At 56.7% G+C, this 23,204-nt stretch overlaps 1 protein-coding gene and 1 long non-coding RNA gene across 6 annotated transcripts; one reads left to right on the top strand and one right to left on the bottom strand.

Annotated features, from left to right (window-relative positions):
- Positions 1-14,041, bottom strand: GATA2 (GATA binding protein 2). Of its 2 annotated transcripts, none has more exons than XM_017511948.2 (6): positions 13,428-14,041; positions 7,352-7,625; positions 6,277-6,918; positions 4,416-4,561; positions 2,406-2,531; positions 1-1,902 (listed from the first exon to the last, which is right to left on the bottom strand). In XM_017511948.2, exons 2-6 carry the CDS (start codon positions 7,578-7,580, stop codon positions 1,603-1,605), a joined length of 1,443 nt encoding a protein of 480 aa, XP_017367437.1. In that variant the 5' UTR covers positions 7,581-7,625; positions 13,428-14,041; the 3' UTR covers positions 1-1,602. The 2 variants fall into 2 exon arrangements, with proteins under 2 accessions (XP_017367437.1, XP_017367436.1); XM_017511947.2 differs by lacking the exon at positions 13,428-14,041 and adding an exon at positions 8,256-8,493.
- On the top strand, positions 9,073-22,674 carry LOC119468606. 4 transcript variants are annotated; one of them, XR_005197315.1, is made up of 4 exons: positions 9,073-10,215; positions 10,322-10,612; positions 17,230-18,718; positions 22,470-22,674. It is a non-coding gene; the product is annotated as an uncharacterized LOC119468606 (long non-coding RNA). The 4 variants fall into 4 exon arrangements; XR_005197314.1 differs by lacking the exon at positions 22,470-22,674 and adding an exon at positions 18,966-19,124; XR_005197316.1 differs by lacking the exon at positions 22,470-22,674 and having other exon boundaries at positions 9,073-9,961; positions 17,230-19,124.
- Positions 22,675-23,204: the final 530 nt, after the last annotated feature.

Below are 23,204 nucleotides of genomic sequence, written 5' to 3'. Positions count from 1 at the left end.
GGCATTCACAAAAAGTATTTTATTACTCTTAACAGTACTCACTTTTAAGGAATAAGAGGAGAGCATACATTTTTTACAGACAATATATAAATGTTGTACATAATTAACAATAACTTAGTTCACTAATCCAAAATAAAACAAGCCAAATAAAACATAAAAACAGAAAATACTGCTGATTCTTTTTCTTATGCGGACACTAGTACAAAATAAGTTACTTCCGGCTGTGGCGCTCCCCGCAGCGACTGCCCGCCCATATTGCACGTGGTCACGACATCAGCACAATCCTCCTCCTGGGCCAGGGGCCCCTTGACGGCCACCACACCCCACCATCACCGCATACAGAATCTAAGCTCGGGACACATTTATATACAGCTGTACCTTGGGAAGGATCCAGACAGCCACAGCCAAGCTGGACCCAGGACCCCAGCAGGGACACAGCTTCTCCCTGGGTCCTGGTCCTGACCTGCCCCCTACTCTTGCCTTCACCCCCTGCCAAGCCAGCAAATGCCAACCAGCTCCCGGAAACCAAGGACAGCAAGGGCCCCTCCCCACCCCCAGCTTTCATACTAGGGATGTGGGATCTCGGCACTTTTCCAAAAACAATTGCAAAGTGGCAGCCTTGTGTGTGGGTTTTATTCCTTTCAGAGCAGGGCTTCTGTGGCTACGTACAATCGACTGGACCCAAAAACAGTTTAAAAATAAAACAATTAACTCATCAGCGAGTTAAGCTTATGCATTTTTTTTTAATATTTTTTCTTTTGTCTCAGAGTAGGAGGGGAGGGGGTTGAAGGGTTAGCAGAAAAAGGATGTATTTACAGGGTCCACCTGACAAACAAGACAGACTGTGGCTTGCGCTCAGTAAGGGGACACAGTCACACCAGCTTCAGCCTCAAAGCCAAGGGAGCGATCTGGGAGACGTTTCCCCTTTCAAGAAAATGTTGTTTCCTTCCTGTGACCCAGCCCTGGCCTGGGAATCTGTGCAGGACCGCCCGTGATTGTCTCTGCCCTCCAGGGCCTGGCCCATCGAAGGAGGCACCAGCTCACCCTCCCCAGGCCCTGGCTCCTCTGGCTTTGGCTCAGCCCAGTCTGGAATTTGGCTGTTTCAGAGAGGGAAGCCAGAGGAGAAGGGAATACGGGCTGAGGTCTCTGCAGATCTGTCCCCCAGAGCCCTGGCAAGTGGACCCGCCAAGTCCCGAGGAAGAACCAGGGGACTTGGGACAGCTCAGACCACCAAGTCTCCAAGTCCTTGTTAGAAACAAGAGCAAAATAAATTATTTTTGCCTAATCCTTTTTCCTTCTAAAAATGGTTGCCTTTGTCTGTCCCATCCCCTCCTTTTCTCTCCAAAAAGTTGTCCTTGTTCTCCAAACAACTGTCCATGCAGGAAACCCCACTTGGGCAGTGGCCGAGTGCGGAGGGTGGCCTCTCAGCGGTGGGGAACATTCACAGTAACTGCTGGCAGGCTGCCGGGCACCCTCCAAGAGAGGGGGTGCTGGGCCGAGCCAGGCTGGCAGGAGTGGTGTTGGCCTTCGGGAAAGTCTGGGCAGCTAAGGATTTGGTCCACCCATCCCGGGAGTGCCTGGTCCTCGACGTCCAGCTGTTCCCTAGCCCATGGCGGTCACCATGCTGGACGGGTGGGGGTGGCCAAAGGAGAGGCTGGAGGAGGGGTGGATGGGCGTCGGAGTGGGCAGGATGTGTCCAGAGTGGCTGAAGGGCGGGAGGTGGCCCACAGGTGCCATGTGTCCGGCCAGGGCAGCTGCACTGAAGGGGGATGACTTCTCCTGCATGCACTTGGACAGCTCCTCGAAGCACTCCGCCCCTTTCTTGCTCTTCTTGGACTTGTTGGACATCTTCCGGTTCCGAGTCTGGATCCCTTCCTTCTTCATGGTCAGTGGCCTATTAACCTAGAGGCGACCACCAGCTTTCAGAGGGCCAATTCCTTCCTCCAGCAACATGTCCCACCGCTGCCATAGCGAGGGCCAGAGGCAGGTCAAGCTGAGGGTCCCAGGAAGCCAGGAATTCTGCCTGACCTTCATAGTCCCCTCACCAGATGGCTACCATTCAAGGAAGGGCGGGTCCTGGTGTATGGGGCTAACCCACACCCTCCCTGGCTCTGCCCACGGCATGCCAGTACTGCCCAGCCAACTGAAGTGCTCCCCAACACCCTGACCCTTTTTTGAGCAAAGAGACCACTTCCCTAGCCTCCGGGACCCTGCCCCAGCCAGCTCCACCTCCTGAGCAGAGGCAAAGCGCCCCCTCTGACGGGAAGCCCTTCTGGCGCTCGCTCAGGGCAGCGGCTTCCCAAGCCAAGCCAAGCTGGATATTGTGGCTGGGGCCTCTTGCCTGGCAGCACAAAGCGCAGAGGTCCCTAGGGAGGGGTGGGGCAGCCAGGGCGGGGCGCACTCACATTGTGCAGCTTGTAGTAGAGGCCACAGGCGTTGCAGACAGGGTCCCCGTTGGCGTTTCGGCGCCATAAGGTGGTGGTTGTCGTCTGACAATTTGCACAACAGGTGCCGGCTCTTCTGGCGGCCGACTGGGAGGGCAAGGCAGCGTCAGCAGGCTGGGCTCTCATGCCCATCTCGACCTCCCTCCCTGACCCTCGCTCCACCCTCGGCCCCCACCGACTCAGTCAAGGAGGGCTAAATCTCACTGGGGAATCAAGGCATCTCAGAACCATGGAATTTTAGAATTTGAGAACGAAATAAGTCAAGGTTCACGGAACTGTAGAATAAAGAACTCTCAGAAGCCTGGTGTTAGAATCAACAGGATTGCAAGAGCTAGAGGGGAGAATTAGCTACCTCCCCCAACTGCCCTGCTATCTAACTCCGTAAATGGGGAAACTGAGGCCCTCAGAAGGGCTCTCTAATAGCACAGGCATTCTGAGACTGAGCTGGCTTGGTCCCCTCAAGCCCCTGGGTCTGGGGCCGATTTTGTGTCTCCTCCAGCACGACTCCCCTCAAAATCCATAATCCCCGATGAGTCAGTGCCACTGAGGCCAGCGCAGGTTTACGGAGTGCAGAGCTGCACCATCCAACGCCGGAGCAGCTGGCCACAGACAGACATTTAAATGAGATCTAACTACAAGTTAACAAAATTAAAAATCCTCAGTTGCACTAGCCACATTTCAAGCAATCAATATTCACATGCGGCCAGGGGCTACCACAGTGGGCAGTGCAGACACAGAGCTTTTCCATCTCTCCAGCTGGTCTGAGTGCTGACCCCCACCTATCCAGCCAACCATACCCCAACTTTCAGAGTTTTCACCCCCAGTCACTCAGGAAATGCCTGGCAGAGGTGGGGTCTGGAAATAAGTGCCTGGTCCCTAGAGAAACTAGAGGGAGGCTTCACCCAAGAAAGCAGATCCCCTCTCCCGGTTCCACCAGCGCCAGCCCCACAGTGACAGAGAGGGACCCCCAACACTTCTAAGGCAACCGCAGGCTGGAGTGCGCCAGGTGGTGAGCGTGGGGGGCTGGGGGCTGAGGCCTGCCGAGCCTGGAATGGCCCCAGGCCCAAGCCTGGTCACAGAAGGGACAGACAGACTGCAGCCGCGGGGGCAGGGAGGGGTGAGTAAGCAGCCTGAAGCTGGAATTCTGACTCAGGGGCCAGCACTGTGTCCTCCACCTCTACCCCCACCCGGGCCTCACCCTGCCCTCGCTCCAGGGGAAAAAAAAGGCCCCCAAAGAGGGGGAACGATTTAAGCCTCATAAATCACTTTGCCCTGAAAAAATATATTTATTATTCTTAGCATTTTACGCATTATTTGCAGAGTGGAGGGTATTAGAAATTTCAAAACAGCCCAGCGAGAGGCAGGACTGAGCTGAGGAGACTCTAAAAACTCACAGAGTCCGGAAACAGATACACGAAGTTTCCTTATCTTCAGGCTGCAGATGTCCGGATAGGAAACTCCGGCAGGAGATCCGAAAGGGCATTTTTTTAAAATCACTCAAATGAAAATACACAGTATAGGTGACTCCATGGAAAAATAATAAAGGGCAGGTTTTTTTAGTGGCCGGTGTGAGTTTGTGTTTTATTTAAATAAGCGCGAGGAGCTTGTGAGTGGGGCGGTCGGGAAGGGCTGAGCCACAAGGAAAAGTACTTCATGGCCCTATTTTTAAAAAGAGGTAAGCAGAGGCCAGAGGACAGGAGTCGGACCTGTGGACAGTCAACTTTGGGGATCCCAGAGCAGAGTGGGGTGGCACAAGGGTAGCCGGTGGGCTCCCTGCACCCGAGGAGGAAATCTGGCCAGAAAGAATCTGGCCAGAAAGAGGGGCAACCCCAACTGACATCCCAGTGCTTCTCACGATAAAAGAGGATTTCAAGGGGCAAAGCGTCTGCATTCGAAGGAGGTTTTTTTCCCCTTAATTAACCACCAGCTCCTGCCCAGCAGCCCCCTCCCAGCCACTGTGCCCGCTCCTACCAGTCTTCTCTTGGGCTTGATGAGTGGCCGGTTCTGCCCATTCATCTTGTGGTAGAGGCCGCAGGCATTGCACAGGTAGTGGCCGGTGCCGTCCCGCCGCCAGAGAGGGGTGGCTGTGGCCCCACAGTTGACGCACTCCCGGCCTTCTGCAGGAGAACAGGGAGAGACACAGGGCCTGCTTAACCCAAAAGGTCTCTGGAGGGAGCCTGTGGCAGGCGAGCTGCTGGCTGAGCAGTGCCGGTGCCTCTCAGTCACGAGGTCAGCCTGGGCCTGGCTGCGACGGCCTAGGCTGGAAGAGGGACCCAGAGGGTCCCACATGGGAGGGGACCAAGATTCAGAGTCATTTAAGGCCAAATCCCCCACTTCCAATCCTCCCGAGGAGGCCAGGAAATGAGGGAGGAGGGGCCCAGGGCCCCAGGCGTTCTGGAGCGACCACGAGGGTATTTACTGCAAACTTTGCTGAGGGCAGGGCGGTGGCAGGAGTCACCCAGCTCAACGCGTCTGGGCCCAGGAGGTTCTCTCCTTCTCGCTCCGGCCCGTCTCTTCCCCCCTCTTGTCCGTCTCCTTTCTACCCAGCTGTGTCTGCCCCTCCCTGTCTTTCTGCTCTAAGTCCAGGGTTATTTCCCTCTTTCTTCCCAACTTTTCTCTTCTTCCATGGAATCCCTAGAATTGAGTCCTGGAAATAATGGATCGAAATTGTTGTTCTTTAAAATAAAATAAATAATAAGCTCTTTCATTTTTAGACTAAGTGGCCTTGTTTTTTTGTTTGTTTGTTTGTTATTACTTTATTTTTTTCGGTTAAAAGGCTATCTGGAATTCAAATAAAATGCAAAACAAACTTGGGAGAAAGGATCAAGAAAAGGCAAGCTGATGGGCCTGAGAAGAACTAGGACCCTAAGCCAGGGCTCAGCGGGTGCTGGGGCCAGCCGGGGCTGGGGCTGGGGCTGGGGCTGGGGCTGGGGTCGAAGTTGAGCAGGACTGCTGCCTGGCATTGTGTTCCCCAGGAAGTTGTTCTTGATTTAGTTTAAACTAAATGAGCAACGCAGAGTAGCGAGAGACGGTGGTTCCTGCACTTTGGAGTAACTGTTTTAAAAACCTTCCCGCGCCGTGCCTCAACGGGATCAAGGAAAGAGACATGGACAGCAGGAGTCCCTCGCTAGCCAAGGGTTTCTGGGTTTCTGCTCTGCGGCCAGATTCTTGGACAAACCCAGTCTGGCCCCAGCCAGCTGCGGGAAAAGGGGCGGGGGCACTGCAGCTTCAACCCCTCACTCCAGCCCTCAGGGAGGGATAGGGAAGGGCCTGAAGGGGCCAGGGAGCAGGAGCAAGTCCTGGGAATTTTGCTTCAGGGGAAATCTCCCGAGGAGATTGGGAACCATTGAAATCCCAAGATCAGACTGATTGAGTTGGAGACCCAGATTCCTTAAGCATCTGGAATCTCCTGTGTTCCTGAAACATACACACAGACACACGTACACACATGCACACACGCTCCCTAACACATGCACATACAGACTCGCTTCCTTCGTCTCACAGGCTCAGTCCTGAGGTGGCTTGAATTTTCACTTAGGATTCAGGGAGGGGAAGGGGGAATTCCCATACTGTGTTCTTGTCAGGCAGTGACCAGCCCTGGAGGGGCGTGGGGCAAGGAACTCAACTTCGGGGGCCACGGGAAACCCTTAAGAAAATGCCAAAACTCCTCTCCTCAACCCTCGGGTCTCAAACATCTGTTGGGGGCTACTAGAGAGAGACATCACCCATTCCCAGATCTGGAAGACCAAAACTACCCCCTCTCCCAAGTCACAGCCCCCCACCACAAAAATGCAAATGCTCCCCTCTTCCAGTTCCCAGCACCTGCCTTTACCTGAGCAGGAACGCGCCTTGCTGCGCTGCTTAGGGGTGAAGCTGGAGGCCGGCCCCCCCAAGAAGCCTCCGGGGTGGAAGAGTCCACTGCTGTAGTCGTGGGCAGCCGCAGGCACATAGGAGGGGTAGGTGGGGATGGGGTGGTGTGTAGCAGGCTGACTGCCCATAGTGGCTAGGCCTGGGCGCAGGGGACTGCCACTTTCCATCTTCATGCTCTCCGTCAGTGATACCTGGTACTTGACGCTGTCCTTGTCCTCCCCTCGGGCTGCGCTACCCCCAGCGGAAGATGAGGCTGGAGAAGCAGCCCCTGTGGTGCTGGGGTCAGGAGACACTTCTTTGGGTGGCGTGGGTGGGAAGCCGAAAAGATGGGAGCCAGAGTGGGCTGCTGTGGGGGTGAGGGAGGCCACTGAGCTCCCGCTGCCTCCCCCGCTCCCACCCCCAGCCCCTGGGTACACAGAGAGTGGGCCTCCAGGGCCTCCAGCAGCTGAGGGGTGCAGTGGCGTCTTGGAGAAGGGGCTCACGGTCCAGGGGTTGTGGTGGTGGGCCGCAGCGGCAGAGAGGGCTGCTTTGCCCCCGTCCAGCCAGGGCAAACCCGGGCTGTGCAACAAGTGTGGGCGGCACATCTGGCCTCCAGTCAGGCGGGCTGCGGGCAGAGGGAGAGAGGGTCAGGGTGGGCAAAAGGATCAGGGTAGGCAGAGGCAGGGGCGCCCTGACAGACACGTGAGATCACGACTCCCAGAACAAGTCGTCATCCCCTCCCCAAAGAAAACCAGAAACATAACACCCCACCGATAATAATTAGGAATGTCAGTCCGAGCTGAAGGACAAGCGGCATAGAAGGAACCCCACCGGAGAGGCCCTACAGAAACCCTCAAAGGACAGCTGGAAATGGACAGAAATCCTATGGGTCCCAGAGCCTCCCCAATCGGCCGCTGCCCCCACCTTTCCCTCCCCGATTTTTCAGCAGCTCGATTCCTGCAGATCCCACATCCGGGAAGCGAGTAGCTGGGCCCTCCTCCCCTTCCTCGCCTGGCGCGCAGCTCCTGGGTTCCCATCCCCGCGGGCCCAGCGCTCACCGTGCGCCGGGCTGTAGGAGACGCGCGCCCGCGCGTGGGCAGGGTTGGCGTAGTAGGGGTTGCCCTGCGAGTCCAGGTGATTGAAGAAGACGTCCACCTCGTCGGGAGGCAACAGCTGCGCGGGTTCCATGTAGTTGTGCGCCAGGCCCGGGTGGTGCGAGTCGGGGTGCTGCGCATTCAGCACGGCCGGGTGCGCCATCCAGCGCGGCTGCTCCGGCGCCACCTCCATGGCCGGCGGCGGCGCCTCGGGCTCTGGGTGGAGGCGGCAACGGCCCTGTGCGAGGAAGGGAGCGTGAGGCGTGCCGCCAGCGCCTGACACCCCCAAAGTCCCACCACGAGGTGTCCTGCGCGCCACGGAGCCCCAGCCCAGCTCCTCCGAGAACGAGGACCAGTCCCGGGTGGGAGGAAGCCCAAAGCTCAAAACGAAAGGAAGGCGGGGGAGGGGGTTCAGCCACGCACACTCACGTGGTGACCCGCAGACCCAGAGCCACACACTCCTGCACATGGGGTCACACCCGGGGACGGGGACCGGCCCCGACACCAGTGACCCCAACAAACGCACAGAGCAGCACTTCAGTCAGACACTCATACTGAATCCCCCGCCCGGTAGACAAACACAGGAACACAGACTCAAAGTTGGAGACTAGGGCCCGGGCACCCAGTGGGGCACTTGATCCCAGAGACACACACCCACGCTTGGCGACAGATACACATACTGACCTCGACCCCCAAACACGCACACGCAGCCCCTAAGCGCAGTCCTAAGCGTCACAGCCAGAACCTCTCAAAAAGGCACACCAAAGCAGTCACCCGTAGCCTGGCCCCTCGCCTGGAGCCACCCCCCAGTCCCCTCAAAGCTAGGAGCGCCCCAGGCCCCCAGCCTGCTCATGAACCCCAAACTTACAAACGCAGCCGTGAGGAGGGGAGGGACGCGGCCGCTAAGAGTGAAGGAGCTCGGGAGGGAGCCCCGGAGGCGACGGGCCCAGGGACAGCGAGTCCGGAGGCTGGCGGGGCTTACAGGATAGGAGCGGGGGGTAGCGCGCGTCTCGGCCTCGGGCCCGCCCGACTCCGGCCCCTCGGCATCCTCCGGCCGCCCTGGCGCCAGCTGCCGACTCCTGCACAGACATGAAGCGGGGGCCGCGCACGGCTAAGAAGCCCACGCCAGCCAATCAGTGGCGCGTGCCGCCCAACCTCCGCCTCCCATTGGCTACGTCCGCAATTCCCGAACCGCTGGACTCCGGGACTGACCCGCTGGCCTACCCCCCTCCGCCGGCGGGCCCCCTCCCTGCGCACCCCAGGCGGCCCCTGCTGCCAACGCGCCCCACTACCAAGGGACCCTCACCCCAGGCTCGACCCCTGCAGCCCCTCTTGCGAACACTCCGGGATTCCTCGACGCTCTGGGCCTCCCTAGCAGTAACTAACCACCAACTTCCCCCCTCCGCAGGAGCCCTGGCCGCGCACACCCTCTGGATGGCCTCTCCCCGAGACCCTAACCCTGCCACAATCCTTCACCGCTGAACGCGGTCAGTCCGAGCGCGGCTACCCACCCAGACCGTTCCCTCCCCCAGCTCCAGCGCTGGCTGGGCTGGCGGGGTGTTGGGAGGGCCCAGAGGACCGCTGCAGGACAGCAGGAATCGAGACGGGCAGAGAGGGGCAGGAACTACAGGGCCCTAGAGGGCACCTGAGCCTCAGACACGCGGCCGCTCAAGGGCTGTGCTTGACCCAGTGGAGGTGGCAGAGCCGGTGGCTCCAGAGAGAAGGAGGGGGATCCCCTCCCCGGGCGTGGCCTTCGAAGGCCAACGGGCCCAATGGCCTGGGGCGAGGCCGTGGAGACCCGGACTGGCGCCGGCGCCAGCTGGAGGGAGACGACCCCGGGCAGAAGGTGGCATTTTTTCCTGCCGGGGGTCCCCGAGGTGGCCTCTGGTGAGGGGGAGGCGGTGGTCTGAGGTCTCCGTCCCCTAAGTCACCTGAAACTGCTCCCCACTCACTTCCTGCCCGGCGATCCGGCTCTATGGGTCGAGTAGGCTGGGCACATAAGTCTTGCCCCCTCCCACTGTACAGACAGGGGAGACGGAGGCTCGAAGGGAGCCCCAGGCCGACGGGGGGGGTTCCAGGACAAAGGCATTTGGGGGGACCTAGACAGGTGCTGAGTACTGGGAGGACTGAACCGCGTCCTCCAGCCCTCTTCCCTGCTGGGCCCGAGGCTCCCGGGGCAGAAGTCCAGAGGGCCCCCAGGTGGGTCAGGGGCAGGAGGAGGGCTGGGGTCCGGGCCACCCCCAGGAGAGTGGGGGAGGGGCGGCGGGATTGACAGTCGGTAATTGGGTAACTGGAGGCGGCTTCTCAGGCCGGGCGGCCCCGCCACCGCGACGCCGAGCCCCTGACGTCACCCGATTCGCCAGGAAATGAACTTTTTAATAATCCGAGGAGGGAGGAAAGCCCTCGGTCCCCTCCGCTCCGGGGGCGCCCGGCTGGGCCCAGCTCCGCGGGCGCGCCCCCGTCACCCCCTCCCCGGCCAGCTCAGGGCAGCGCCGAGTGGGCGCTGGCTCAGGCTGGGGCTTCCTCCTGCTTCTCCGTCTGGCGTCCGTTTGTCTGTCCGAGGCCCAAACGCAGGTAAACCGCGGGGCTTGGGGGGGCGCAGAGCTCCACTGTGCTGGGAACCAGCGTGTCTAGTGCCCTGGGGGACCTGCCTGCCGGAGCCGCCTGCTGATCCTCCCGCTCCCCTCCACTCCGGGGCGCGCGGAGTCGGGTCTGCTCCGAATTCCACTCCGCGGGAATGGAGGCCTGCGCCAGCCGGGAAAGACGCGCGAGGCGGGAGGGAGAGCGCTAGGTCCCCGGCGCCGGGCCTCCGCGGCCAGGCCGGGCAGGTGAGCGGTCTCGGTGCCTCCCGGTTCCCGCTCCCCTCTACGCGTGCAGTCCGGCCGGGCCACTGTCTCTCGGTCGGTCGGTCTCTCAACTTCTCCCGTCCTTTAGCTTACGATTCTTCATCAACGCGTAAAATGAGATCGCAGCGGAACTCGAGCCTATTTGGCGTCTCCGGAGCCTAGCAGGACCCTTTGAAAGACACCGCGGCCCCGGGGATAATCCCCCGCGTCCAGCAAAGCTGCCCTGCTCGAGCGCGAACCCTGGGACCCAGCGCGGGAGGCAGACCTGCAGCTGTCCGCTGGGCTGTGAACGCCAGGGCCGAGCGGAAGCTTCCCGCCCGGCCGCGATCTGCGCGGCGGCTCGCAGGGAAGTGTCTGCACACCGCCCCCGGAAAAGCAGGTAATTCGCCTTTTTCTCCCAAAGGCGCGATAAAAATTACCCCTCACCCCCCGCCTCCGTTCTGTGTGCAGCCGCAGTTTCAGCGCCGCGAGCTCGGTGCCTAACCCATCCGCGGCGGCGTCCTGGCTACTGCGGTAGTGGAGGTGGCCAGCCTGACTGAGTCCCCTGCCCAAACGTCAGCCCTGCGCTGCTGCCTGCCTGGCGCAGAGCGGAGCGAGGGAAGGGATTTAATTACCCCGCTCGGCAGCTCAGAAAATCGCCGCGCAGAGAGGCTTAGCAGGGCGGTTAAGGAGTGCTTAAGCCGGAGCCTCAGGAGACCCGAACCAGCCTCCTTGCCCGAAATCCGGTTGTGGCGGAAAAAAAGGAAAAAGGAATTCTGCCAGGTCCTTGCAGCCCTTGGAGTTGCCTTCCTTGACAACGCAGGCAAGGGCAGGCTTAACTGAAGCCTCCACCTCGGTTGCAGGTCCTGCGTAGGATGCGGGACTGCTGCATTCTCTGGCGGAAACGCACCCGCCTGGGAGAGAGAAATGCGGCGCCAGGTAGCAGGAGGCCCAGCTGGCCAATAAATGGGGACCTGCGCTCGTGAATGTCTGTGTGAGCCAGACAGACCGACGGACACCAACCGGGCTCCTCCCCACTAGACCGGAGACACCATCCTCCCACCTCGGGCCCCAAACAAACTCCTGGGGAGGCTCTATGCAGCCCCCAGAATCGGCTGGGATCTTGAGGCGCTGTTCCAGGCCTCTTGAGAGCAGATTTACTCCAGTTTACGGCCTTGAACTTTGGGGTCCCCAGATACCTTCAGAAGCACACATTCCCTTTTTCAGTATTTTGTTCGTTCGGGGAGCATAGTTGGAAATGCTGGCGCTGCCTTTGATCACATTAAGAAGCTGTCACTTTCCTTACTTGGGAACAAGATTTCTCCGAGGACTGGAGTTAGCCAGGAAACAGAAATTTCTAAGGACCCTTTTCAAGTGGCCGGAGAACTCACAGCGGCGATCGTCACTGTTTGAGTGAGTGCTTCTGCCTGGGAGGCAGCAGATTTGGTGCTCGGTTCTAGAGTGCTTCGCCTGCCTCTCCTAAGCCGCTGGTCTCAGGCCGGACACAGAGCTGCCCAGGTCTCCCGGGCCGTGCAGCCCTCTGAGCCCTTTGTTTAAACTTAGCTCATCCGAGGCGGCCCCTTTGGGACGATAAGTTTGCCCTTCCTTTGTAACCTAATTCTTCTCGCCTTTTCCTTATGGGCAGCTAATTGGCCCGCGGTGTGGGGCTGGGAGTGGGGTGTCAAGAAAACCCATTTGCTAAGGGACTACCTTCTATAGAGAAATTTAATTCGCAACCCAGCCGTCTCCCAGCCCCAAATTGGTAATAAACCTTGAGGGGTACAGAGAGGAAGTGGGGTGCCTTAGCAGATGGGTGCAGAAGTTTCCTTAAAGACGAGTCATTAGATCTCAGGCCAGCAGTCATCCTTCCAGAGGGGGTGCCCGAGGGGGGACTACGGCTATAACGGCCCCTTCTGCTCTTTGGGGTTCAATTCCAGCCCCCCAAATCAGAAGGCTTCCTCCCTCAGCCTCAGTGCAGTTTCTCCCACCCCATTCCTGTTCTGCCTTTTTGGGAATCCTAGAGTCTGTGGCCCCCACGTCTTAGGTGTCTCAGTACCCTGGACCCCGGCGCCTCCGAGCTTCTGTATTGCTTCTGACCCCTACATTCAAGCCTGGCAGCCTCCCCACGAGGCCCTGCTGAGACCCTCAGACAATCCAGCCGGCCTTCTCCCTCCTCCACGAACAGCCACGGTTTACTCGGAGCGGCCGGAGCCGGCGGCCTGACAACTGGTAAATCCGTTTCGTTAGACGCAATTTGTCTGCGATTTGTCAACCCGGCTGGGAAACGCTCTCCAGACGCCTGGGCTGCCGCACGGGCCCTACCTGGTTCTCAAATCCTGCCTGCTCATAAACGAATCCCAGCACGGGGTGCCTGCGTAGACCTGGAGCTCACCACCAGATGTTCCCGACCTCGGAAGAGGAGGCTTTTTCCAAAACAACGAATTTCCTTCCTTGTTTTCCGGTAAAGGAGCGGCCGCCACACACGGGGGCCCTGAACGCGAGGCCTTTCCCCTCGTGGTTGGAGCAACCCGGAGTTCAAGCCTGGCCGCCACCGAATAATTTTAAATGCCCCGTTTTCAAACAGATCCAGAACGTCGTCTACGCCTACCGGCGGCAGATTCTCAAGCCCGCGGCGGCCCCATTCTTATTGAAATCCTACTAAACGGATTCCGACTCCAGCTTCAGGCGGGGGGAGACTTCCAGACCCGGCACTCTCCCCCACCCGCACCTCAGTCACACAGGATAAAGGGCTGCGTGGCGCAGCGCGCGGGGGCGCGAGCAGGAGCGAGCCGGGTTAAGCCGCGAAAAGCCGGCGCACGGGACCATCCGGCAGGTGCAGCCGCCGGTCTGCGGCCCTGCTCGGACGCATTCGCCGCGGCAGCCTGGGGGTTGGGGGCGGCCGAGACAAAGGCCCCAGTTCGGGGGCCGGGAGGCGGGGGTACTTTGCGAGGCTCTGGGAATGCCAAGGACTGTTGGCCTGTGGCTCCGAGAAATGGGAAGACTGGAGGCCCCAGGCGGGCCTGCTGTCCCCAAGTCCCCAAATACTCCCTCTGGTTCAAGTCCCTATAATCAGGGTTTCCGGTCTCTGTCAGGGCCAAGGAGAGCCCCAAAGATAGGGGCCACAGGGCAAACGGACCAAGCGATTCGGTGCCCGGCTGGCCGGGCCGGGGGCGGGAAGGGCCGGGTCCAGGCGGCTGGAAGTGGAAGGAACTCACCGAGCTAGGCGCGGTGGGCGGCGCCCCCGGGCGGACGTGGTCGGAGCGGAGCTGTGAGCAGGGAGAGGTGCCGGCGGGCGGGCTCGCAGAACCTGGGCGCGGGGTGGCGGCGCTCACCAGCAGAGCCTGGGCGGCGCGCCGAGCGGCCGCATGGTGCTCAGCGGACGGCTTTTGTCCGCCTGGTGGGCGACGGGGCCCGGCTAGGGTGGAGGTGGCGGCAGGCAAGAGACAGACTTAAGCAGCGAGCACCGCGGCGCTGGCCTCGCTACCTTCCTCGCGCTCACGCTGCTTCTCTCTCCCCCACCGTCCCGCAACGCGGCTTTTTATTTCGACATCACTTTGCGGGGGGGCAGGGGGTGGCGACGGGGGCGGGAGCGCCGCAGGGGGCAGGAGGGTGCCCGGGGCTCTGCACCCGGTCTACCAGGTCCAGCCGCCAGGCCGGCCGAGGGCCGCTAGGCACTCAGGGAGCGCGCATCCTGTGCATCCACACTCCAGGCCTCTCCCGCCCTCTCCGGAGCGCACACGCGCGCCCCTGACCTCACGGATGCTCGATCAGAAAGCCTGGGATACGTCTTTACTGAGACTCCCCCCAGGGACCCTCAGGAGCTGTAGGCACTCGCAGTCACTCACAATGGTACACAGACCCCGCTCCTCTGTCTTCAATCCACTTCCAGGAGTGCTCGCACCGACATGCACACGTTTGTACACATGTGCACGCAGCTGTGGCCCTGAGGACATTCTCAGACGGCTTGGATCATACCGACACACAAGGCCACACACTCAGATGCAGCTCCGCACACTCAGGACGCCCTCACAGCCAGACTGTTTAAGCTAAGTGCAGAGGCACAGCTCCTCTCCCTGTCCCACCCCCACTCCAGTTCCTAACTCTGGGGGACCCAGAGCACTTTAGAAGTCCACCGTCTGGCGTCCCCTGGCCCATCTCCCAGGGGTAGACTCTCACAAAGGGGGAAACAAGGAAGGGTGCAGAGGGCTTGTTCACGGAAGTGGGGGGCAGGAGGTGGGGAGAAGGTGAGTGTGGGAGTCCTCATCCCAGGATGGCCCCCGAGTTTGTGGGCAAAGAGAGTCCAGTCCTTGTGTTGCCAAAGTTCTTACTAAGGGATTCAGCCAGCCAATGTCTCCCCCCACCCCCCACCCCTATGATTCCCATTCCATCAGACCAGGGAGGGTGAAAGTGGCCTGGGGACCTTGGACCCAGAGAGAAAGTCCTTGGCCTTGGAAGGACAGGGAAATTTGTATTCCTGTGCCCAGGTGTGCCACAGAGGAGTGTGTCTGTCCCCTGATCTTTGTGACACCTGCTGTCTATAGGTCTTTCTCCAAATCTGGTGGTGACTATTGCATTGTGTGTGTGTTCTATGCATGTGGCCCAAAGCCTACGTCCTGTGTGCCCAGGTGTGTCTGCATGCATTTATGATCACATCAGGAGTGTCTGCAAAACTGGGTATATAAGTATGTCCATTTCTTCTTGTGGGTTCCTGAGAGTTTGTGTATTGGGCAGTAGGTCACAATACGGCTATTTCAGATCATGACCCTGGAACTTGGCACGAGAGAGTGTGTCTGTGGAAATGCTTGTGTGTCCCTTTGGCTCTGTGTCTGTGGGGTCATCATGTCAGAGTCTCATGTAATGAGGGGGTGGGGATTTCCAAGTGTTTGCCTGAAAATTAGAGTGTGTCCTGTGTTTGTAGCAGTGCGCGTGCGGCATGTCTATGAATTGGTGTGTTTTGGAGTGTGTGTGTGTGTGTGTATGCATATATCTAGGCATGTGTTACTGTGTGTCTTTTTGTTGTTGTTGTTATTGTTTGTAAGACAGGGTCTTGATCTGTTATCCAGACTGAAGTGCAGTGGTTCCATCACTGCTCACTGCAGCCTCAACCTCACAGGCTCAAGCCATCCTCCCACCTCAGCCTCCTGAGTAGCTGGGACCACAGGCATGTTTCACTATGCCTGGCTAATTTTTTAATTTTTATTTTTGTAGAAACACAGTCGCACTATGTTGCCCAGACTGGCCTCGAACTCCTGGACTCTAGCAATCCCACCTCGGCCTCCCAAAGTCCTGGGATAATAGATGTGCATCACTGCGCCTGGCCTGTGTATGTCTTTAATAGTTTGTGCCTGGGTATCTGCATGTGTCCTTGAACTGGTGTATGTGTAGGTATGTGTGTGTATGGTGTGTTGCATGTGTCTGGATATCCATGTATAATTCTGCAACTGATGGCTGTGAGGTGTGTGTATTTGTGTATATGAACATTCGTTTGGCTGTGTGCATGCCCAACTGTCTTTAACATAGGGTATCAGTGTGTATTGTTTTATCTTTGAACTGCTGGTGGGGAGGAGATGTATCCGAGCATGTCTGCATGTCTATGTACAGCTCCATGTATGAATTGATGTGTGTTGGCGTGGGCATTTGTGTCGCCTATCTGAGTTGTGGGCAACTATACATATGACTACATCTTTGAAATGCATGTTTCCCTGGCCAGCGCAGCCCTATTCTGTGGACTGTGGAGGTGTGTGTCCTGGGTGACGCCGGGGGAGGGGGTGCATCCTCCAGGATCACCCACCATCCAGACCTTCCTTAACCAGCAGGGCAGGCTGCCAGTGGAGCTCCAGTGTACCATTTGCTGGGCACTTGCTGTCTGTGGGAGGGGAGATGAACTGATAAGCCTTATCTGCTGTCGCCAGCGCCATGCTGAATAACTGCTCTAATGAGGTGTCCTCGTTGGGACCACCAGATCCCAAGGCCCCGGGCCTCACCAGGGAGGGGCATGGGCGAGCTAGTCTGAAGCACAAGAGCAGGGCCTGGGTGCCTATGGGGCCTTTTCTAGTTCTGTCTTGTTTCCTTGGAAAGGGGGTTGCAGGCCTTCCACCTCCCCACCTCACCTGCCTCCTGCCTACTGGGCAAGGCTGGACTGGCCAGACCAGAGCTGGCTGGAGCCTTCCAGTCTCTGGTCTGCAGCCAGGTTCATAGCCTTGAGAGGCAGGAGGTATGAGGCCTGGAGGTGTGGGGCCCTCAGGGTGGGGTGGATGGAGAGAAATGGAAATCCAGTGACAGAAAGATCCAGAGAGACAAGGAGTGGGGAAAGACAAGGAGTGGAGAAAGAGATGGGAGGCCCAAGGACAGATTTTTAAAAACAATAAGGGAGAGGCACTGGTTGGGACAGGGCTAGGGGTTGGGGACACTCAGGGACAGAAACAACCAAAAAGTGGCAGAAAGGAGGTTGACCCAGCTCCACTGGGTCACAAAGATGGGAATAAAAGCAGAGAAGGTGGTAACCAGAGAGACATAGAGACATGAGAGATAAGAGAGGCTGGAGAGATAAGAGAAAAATAAAGAGATGGGAAGAGAACCCCAGAGAGGCTCAAAGAGCCACTGCAAGATGGGGGACAGAGGTGAGAAGGGCCCCGGAGAAGAGTGGGGACACAAAGTAAGGATGGGCTGGATGGGACGGACAGACTGAGATGGAAAGGCAGACGGGGCTCAGCCGCCAGACTCGAAGCGCCGGGTGCGGGGCGAGGCCGGGCTGTGCAAGAGCTGCGGGCCGCCGGCAGGGCGGGGCACTGAGGCGCGGGCGGTGGCGGCGGGCAGGGGGCTCCGCGCGGGGCCGCGCTGCTGTCCCGGGTAATTTTTCATCTCGGCCGGCTAATCTTTGTTCCCGGCGAAGATAATGAATAGCCAATCGTTATCTGCCCGGCTCCCGGAGGCTGCCCGAGAATGGGGTTGTACGGGGCTGGGAATTGTTTCCAAAGTGCCGCGGAATAAATGGTGTTCCTTATCTCTGCCTTCCAGATTATCGGAGCCCTTTCAGAGAGCGCACAACAAATGCGCCCGCCATCGAATGCATCATTTACCACCGCAGATCCGCGCGCTGATGGCCAGGCAGATAGCCGTCCGCTGGGGGCACGCGGGCGCCCCGTGCCCGAACCACCCGCCTGCCTGCCAGGGCCACGGAGTGTGTGCCCCTGTATGCCCGGCGTGTTTGGACGGACACGTGGGTATGCCAGTGCATGGACTAACGCCGATGCGAGTGTGCGGGTGTGTCAAACAAGTGTGCCACAAAAAAGTGCACATGTGCGAGTCCATTCATGCACATGCATGGCGGTCGTGTGCGTGCTGAGTGCCCGAAGGTAACCGATGAGGCGGTTGGAGGGTGCACAGGAGGCGGTGTTGCACTGAGCATGTGAGCAGGCATGCGGCCCAGGGTGGCTGGACACGTGGTGGAGGAATGGGAGTGCAAGCCCGCGTGTCCGAGTGCAGAGGATGAGCGTCCTGCCAGTGCCTCACTGTGTCTGCCCTGGAGGTGGCTGTTTAGGAGGGCACGCTGGAGGCCACTAGGGTCGATGTGCGGTGTGTATGCAGGTGCCCACCCTGAGTTGTGTTTCAGGGCACACAAGCTTCCTGTGCCTGCTGGAGGTGAACGTGCAGGTGTCAGTGCTCCCTCTGGGCGTGATTGTGATGTGCTCGGGTCTGCATGAGGCTGTGTGTCCTGCTGTATCTGCCCAGGTGTGCCCAGGTGAGCTGCGTGAGGGGCACGGGGGAACTGCAGTAGTTGGGGCCTGTCCGTGTGCCAGCGTGAGTAGACACTGGGCTGGGGAAGCGACAGGGAATGGTGTGTGCGCTTGTGACAGACGCCAGAGCGGCCAGGTGGAACGTGCTGTGTCACAGGAGACTTTTTGGCAGAAAACGGAGTGTGCGAGTGTAGGAGGAGGGGCCGTCCACGGAGTTTGGGGACACCCGGGGGTCCGAGCCCCAGAGCCTCCCCGCCGGAGCTCTGCAGCTGGGGCAAGGAAGCCCGAACCCGCCGCCTGAGGTCCCCATGCCGTGAGTGACACGCGCCGCCGACAAAGGCTGTATTTTTCCAGGCTCGCACCCCGCCCGCGTGCGCGCGATGGTCCCCATGGCGACGCAGATAGCGCCGCAGCCATTTTCCCTATCTCCCCGGAGTCTATTATACTGCGGGATTAGCTCATCTCCAGGCAGGTCAAACCCAAAGTCACACAACCTGCTACGCGAGCCCCGCCCCCGCTCCCCGGCCGCCCCTCCCCCGCCCCGGCCCGCGCCCGGGCCCGAGTCTGGGCCCCGGCCCGGCGACCCCAGCCGCTGTCCAAGAGCAGGCGCAGAGCGCCACCTGGCGGCTGCGGTGTCTAGGGTGGAGTCCGAGGAGCCGGCTCCCGTGCAGAAGAGGTTGGGTGACGGTCTCTACCTCCAGAAGGCGGGCTTTCCGGGAGCAGGGGCTTTGCTTTGTCACTGCTGTTCCCCAGGGCCAGGCTGACACACAGTAGGTGCTCCATAAGTGTTTGTTGAAAGGATGGGTGAATGGATGGGCAGGAAATTATAGACGGGGTGGGCGGGGGTGGGGGCAAGCTGCCAAAGGCTACAGTTTAGTTGGCAGCAAGAAATCGTTTCTGAGAATGCATCCCACAGAATTTAGAATAAAAGCCAAAAACGCCAAACTCTTAGAACCTATGTAGTGGCCCTTACTGACCTCTCAGACCTCATTTCCTTCTTCCTTACTGCATCCACAGTGGCTGTCTTCCTGTTCCAGAGCGTTCCATCTCAGGTCCTTTGAGTCTACTGTTCCCGCCGCCCCGAGTGCATTCCACGTCCACTCAAGTGTCACCCTCCGAGAGCCAGGTTGCTCCTTTGTGCCCCACTCTTCCCTGTGAATTTCTTTCTTTTTTTTTTTTTTTTTTTTTTTTTTTTTTTTTTTTTTTTTTTTTTTTTTTTTTTTTTTTTTTTTTTTTTTTATTTTGAGATAGAGCCTTGCTCTGTTGCCAGGCGCCAGGTTGGAGCGCAGTGGCACGATCTCCTCTCACTGCAACCTCCGCCTCCCTGGTTCAAGCAATTCTCCTGCTTCAGCCTCCTGAGTAGCTGGGACTACAGGTGCACGCCACCAAGCTCAGCTAATTTTTGTATTTTTTTAGTAGAGATGGGGTTTCACCATGTTGGCCAGGATGTTCTCAATCTCTTGACCTTGTGATCCGCCTGCCTTGACCTCCCAAAGTGCTGGGATTACAGGCATGAGCCACCGCGCCAGGTCCTGTGCATTTCTTTCATAGTGCTTAACACAGTCTGAAATCACCTCGCCCCTGTGTGCCTGCTGTCTGGCTCTCCCTCTAGTATGCCAGGCTTCTTGTGGGGGTGGGGGCTCTGTTTTGCTTGTGGCTACAGCTCAGCAACTGGAATCATAGCTGACAATTGATTGGCATCAGTCGAAACTCTGGGAATGAGGGAATGAGGATAGAGGGGCCTGGACGGGCTTCATCATTGTCATTTCTCTTTATCACTTCGGGAGCTCCTCTTTCCCCCCCATGACTTTTTGCAAGTCATTCAGCAGCCACTCCAGCCCCACTGACGTGCTCCCATCCCAGAGGGACCTGGGATGGAGGGAGAGAACTACTGAGGCCCCTCCACATCCCTGCACCCGCTGTGCCCATCAGGGCGGAGAATAATTCTCACCTGGCTCTCGGGAGCTGTGGCCTCTCTAGGGAGGGCTGGCCTGCCAGCGAGACTTCACTCATAATACAAGATAATTACACCAGAGTTGTCATGAGGCGGTGATGATTAATTGCTGTGTGTGGGCCACACACCAACAGCGAGGCATAGAGAGCAAAGAGAAGGCCTCAGCCCAACAGGGCTTCCAGGTGGGAGCTCGCCCTGCCCATCTCTGCCCTGGAAGGGGCTCAGCAGGCATCAGGCCAAGCTTAACCTGCCCAGGCAGGCTTGGGACAAACCCTGGGAGAGGGCCTTGGCTGGGACCTCTGAGAATTAGCTTCACTTCCCTCAGAAATGCCCCAATTCCTTCCTGGAAGAGGAGCTGTGTGACAGCTCAGGTCAGGGGGTCAGGACTCCCCCATCTCCTCCGAGCACACCCACCTACATACCCCTAACAGCTGGGTGGCTGGACGAAAGTCATTTTTCTGCTCTGAGCCTCAGGGTCTCCCTCTGCCCACCTCCCTCCAGGATGACTGGGAGAATTATGTGTGAGCGTGCATTTAAAGAGTTGTGTTTTGTAAACCCAGGCTTTGCAAATTGGCAGCCCAAGTCTCAGGGGCCTGTGCAGTGACCGATCATTGCCAACATTTCGAAGTAGAAAGATGTCATGTAAAGAACGTCATTTCCAGCTTCTCTTGAAAAGTTGTAAGATGAGCCACCCTGGGACTGTATTCCTGAATGGCAACGTAAGGGTGGAGTCCTGCAGCATCACCACCTATGATAGTGTGCACCAGGGTTCCCACCCATCGGCTGCAGGCCCTCGGGTCGGGGATGTGCCCCTCATGGAAACACCAGTTACTGTGGCTGTGTTGGTTTTGGCTTTCCTTCTCTGTAGCCTTCCAATATCTTTCTCCCTCGGGGTACTGTAAACCACTTAGTAATTAATTAGTTAATAAATTAATCTAATCAGCACTTTTAAATAATGTGCTAGGCCACACTGTGGTGGACCCCAGATGGACAGCAGCAAACCAAACAGCCATGGGACCTTCCCTCAGGGAGCAATCAGTCCAGTGGAGGAGTCAGATATGACTCACCACACAGATGAAAAACTCTCCACAAATGATGAGACTGCTGAACATAGATGGGCTGCGGCTGGGTCCAGGCTTACTTGCAGAGATCTACGTTGGGCCAGGCCCTGTGCTAGGCAGCAGAGGACATGGAATAAAATTGAATATGGTCACTGTGTGCAGACAACTCATGGTGTGGTAGAGGAGCAGCCCCCAATCAACAGGTTCTGTTTTTTCCAGCCTGTGAGAATTGGAACCACAGGGTGAATTTTGGAAGAGAGGAACTTACACTAATCTGGAAGCATAATATATAAAGAGTACCGACAAATCAATAAAAAGAAATACAATAAAAAAATGAGCAAAGCATATGAACAGAAAATTCAATGAAAAGAAAATAGAAATGGCTCTTAAGTGAATGAAAACATACTCTCACTCAGAGAAATGAAAATTTAACACATGTCAAGATACTTGGGGTGAAGGAAGTGTTCTAAAATTAGATTGTGGTGATGGTTATAACTCTGTACATTTACTAAAACTTATTGAAGTGTATGCTTAAAACAAATGAACTTTATAGCATGTCAGTTATATCACAATAAGGCTGTTTTAAAAATAAAAACACTTTGAGATACCATTTTATACCTGTTGGTATTAGCAAATGTCAAAACACTGGATAACGCATCATGTTCCTAAGGGCATGGGGGAGACGGCCTGGGGCAAGTGTCCACTGATGCACTCTCGGGTTGGGATGAGCAACAGGACGCTGTGAAACTTACAAATATATTTACCCTTTAAGCTGGGAATTCCACTCAGGACTTTATCTGATAGATATGCTTTACATCTGTAAAATTTATCAGGAAATTCACCGCAGCCTCATAGATTATGGCAAAAGTTTGGAAACAAAAGATGTTCATCTACAGATGAAATGCTATGCCACTGTTGGAAAGAGAGAGAGAGAGAGAGAGAGAGAGAGAGAGAGAAAAGAGTGAGAAAAAGGAAAAAGTAGCTCATTGCATACAGATACAGCATAATCCCAAGATAGAATTCTTGTGAAAATAAAGGTGCAGTACGTGATGTGTTACCACTTGATTAAGAACTGGGCAAGGAGAGAAAATATATACATTTGCTTACATATTTACAGAATTTCTCTGGATGGAAAACAAAAGAAGATGTTAACAATGGTTGACAACTACTTGGGTTTGGGACCTGGGTTTGGGTGGCTGGGGACAGGGATGGGAGAAGGATTTTCATGGTGTACTTTTTTGTTCCTGTTGAAATTACATAGATAGGTGATAGGCAGAGCTAGAGAGCTATCCACGTGCACACATACATACCCACATGTATATATACCCTATATGGGAAAATGAGATTAAAATGCAAAATGATAACTTTTTGACTAAAATAAAGATGGAAAAAAGTTTTCCAAGAAGAAAAGTCAGGGGAAAATTCCAGCCGCTGACTAAAACGTAAAGAAACAAGAATTCCCTTGCCTTATTGCCAGGAATGTAAATTGTTCCAACTATTTTGCAGAGTAATTTGGCTGTTTCTGGCAAAGCTGAAGATTGGAATGCCACATGGCCCAGCCAGTCTTCTTCCAGGGATATGAGAAGCCCTCACACATGAGCAAGAAAGAGGTGTGTCCAAAGACATTCATGGAGCCCTATTTGTTAAAAGAGAAAGAAAGAAAGAAAGAAGTTAAGAAATACCCAGCCTGGGCAACATAGGAAGACCCTATCTCTACTAAAAATAAAAAGTTTAAAAACTAGCCGGGCATGGTGATACACACCTGTGGTCCCAGCTACTTGGTAGGCTGAGGTGGGAGGATCACTTGAGCTCAGAATATCGAAGCTGCCATGAGCTGTGATCGTGTCATTGTACTCCAGCCTGGGAGTGACAGAGAGTGAGACCCTGTCTCAAAAGAAAGGAAGAGAAGAGAAGAGAAGGAAAACAGAAACCAACTTTGGACTCAGCTGACGGCCCATCCTGAGGGTACCAGGTAGCAGATGCTGGGACCTTCTTCAGGTGGATGCCACACAACATTTTCTTTGCAGGTGTCCATGCTGATGTTCACAGGGCACACAGCGTTTCAGCTGAAGAAAGAACTGGCAGGATTTTCATCAAGAAAGGGCACTATCATTTATGAAAATGAAGCATATAAAGTAAAAGTTTGGAAACAGAAATGAATTAAATCTTCGGACGGATTTTAAAATAAGATTTAAAAAAGAGCAAGACATGCCATGTTCTTGGATGGAGAAACTTAACACC

The sequence above is a fragment of the Cebus imitator genome, unplaced genomic scaffold (genome assembly GCF_001604975.1).
Source record: "Cebus imitator isolate Cc_AM_T3 unplaced genomic scaffold, Cebus_imitator-1.0 Scaffold457, whole genome shotgun sequence".
Classification (NCBI taxonomy): Eukaryota; Metazoa; Chordata; class Mammalia; order Primates; family Cebidae; genus Cebus; species Cebus imitator.
Note: the sequence above shows the minus strand (reverse complement) of the source record. Positions and strands in the feature narration are given on the sequence as shown.

Coding starts and splice junctions, on each gene's coding strand:
- GATA2 (XM_017511948.2), bottom strand. CDS start 7,580: ATGGAGGTGGCGCCGGAGCAGCCGCGCTGGATGGCGCACCCGGCCGTG. Junction 6,919..7,351: donor CTCCTACAGCCCGGCGCACG/GTGAGCGCTGGG, acceptor CTCTGCCCGCAG/CCCGCCTGACTGGAGGCCAG. Junction 4,562..6,276: donor CAAGGCGCGTTCCTGCTCAG/GTAAAGGCAGGT, acceptor GTTCTCCTGCAG/AAGGCCGGGAGTGCGTCAAC.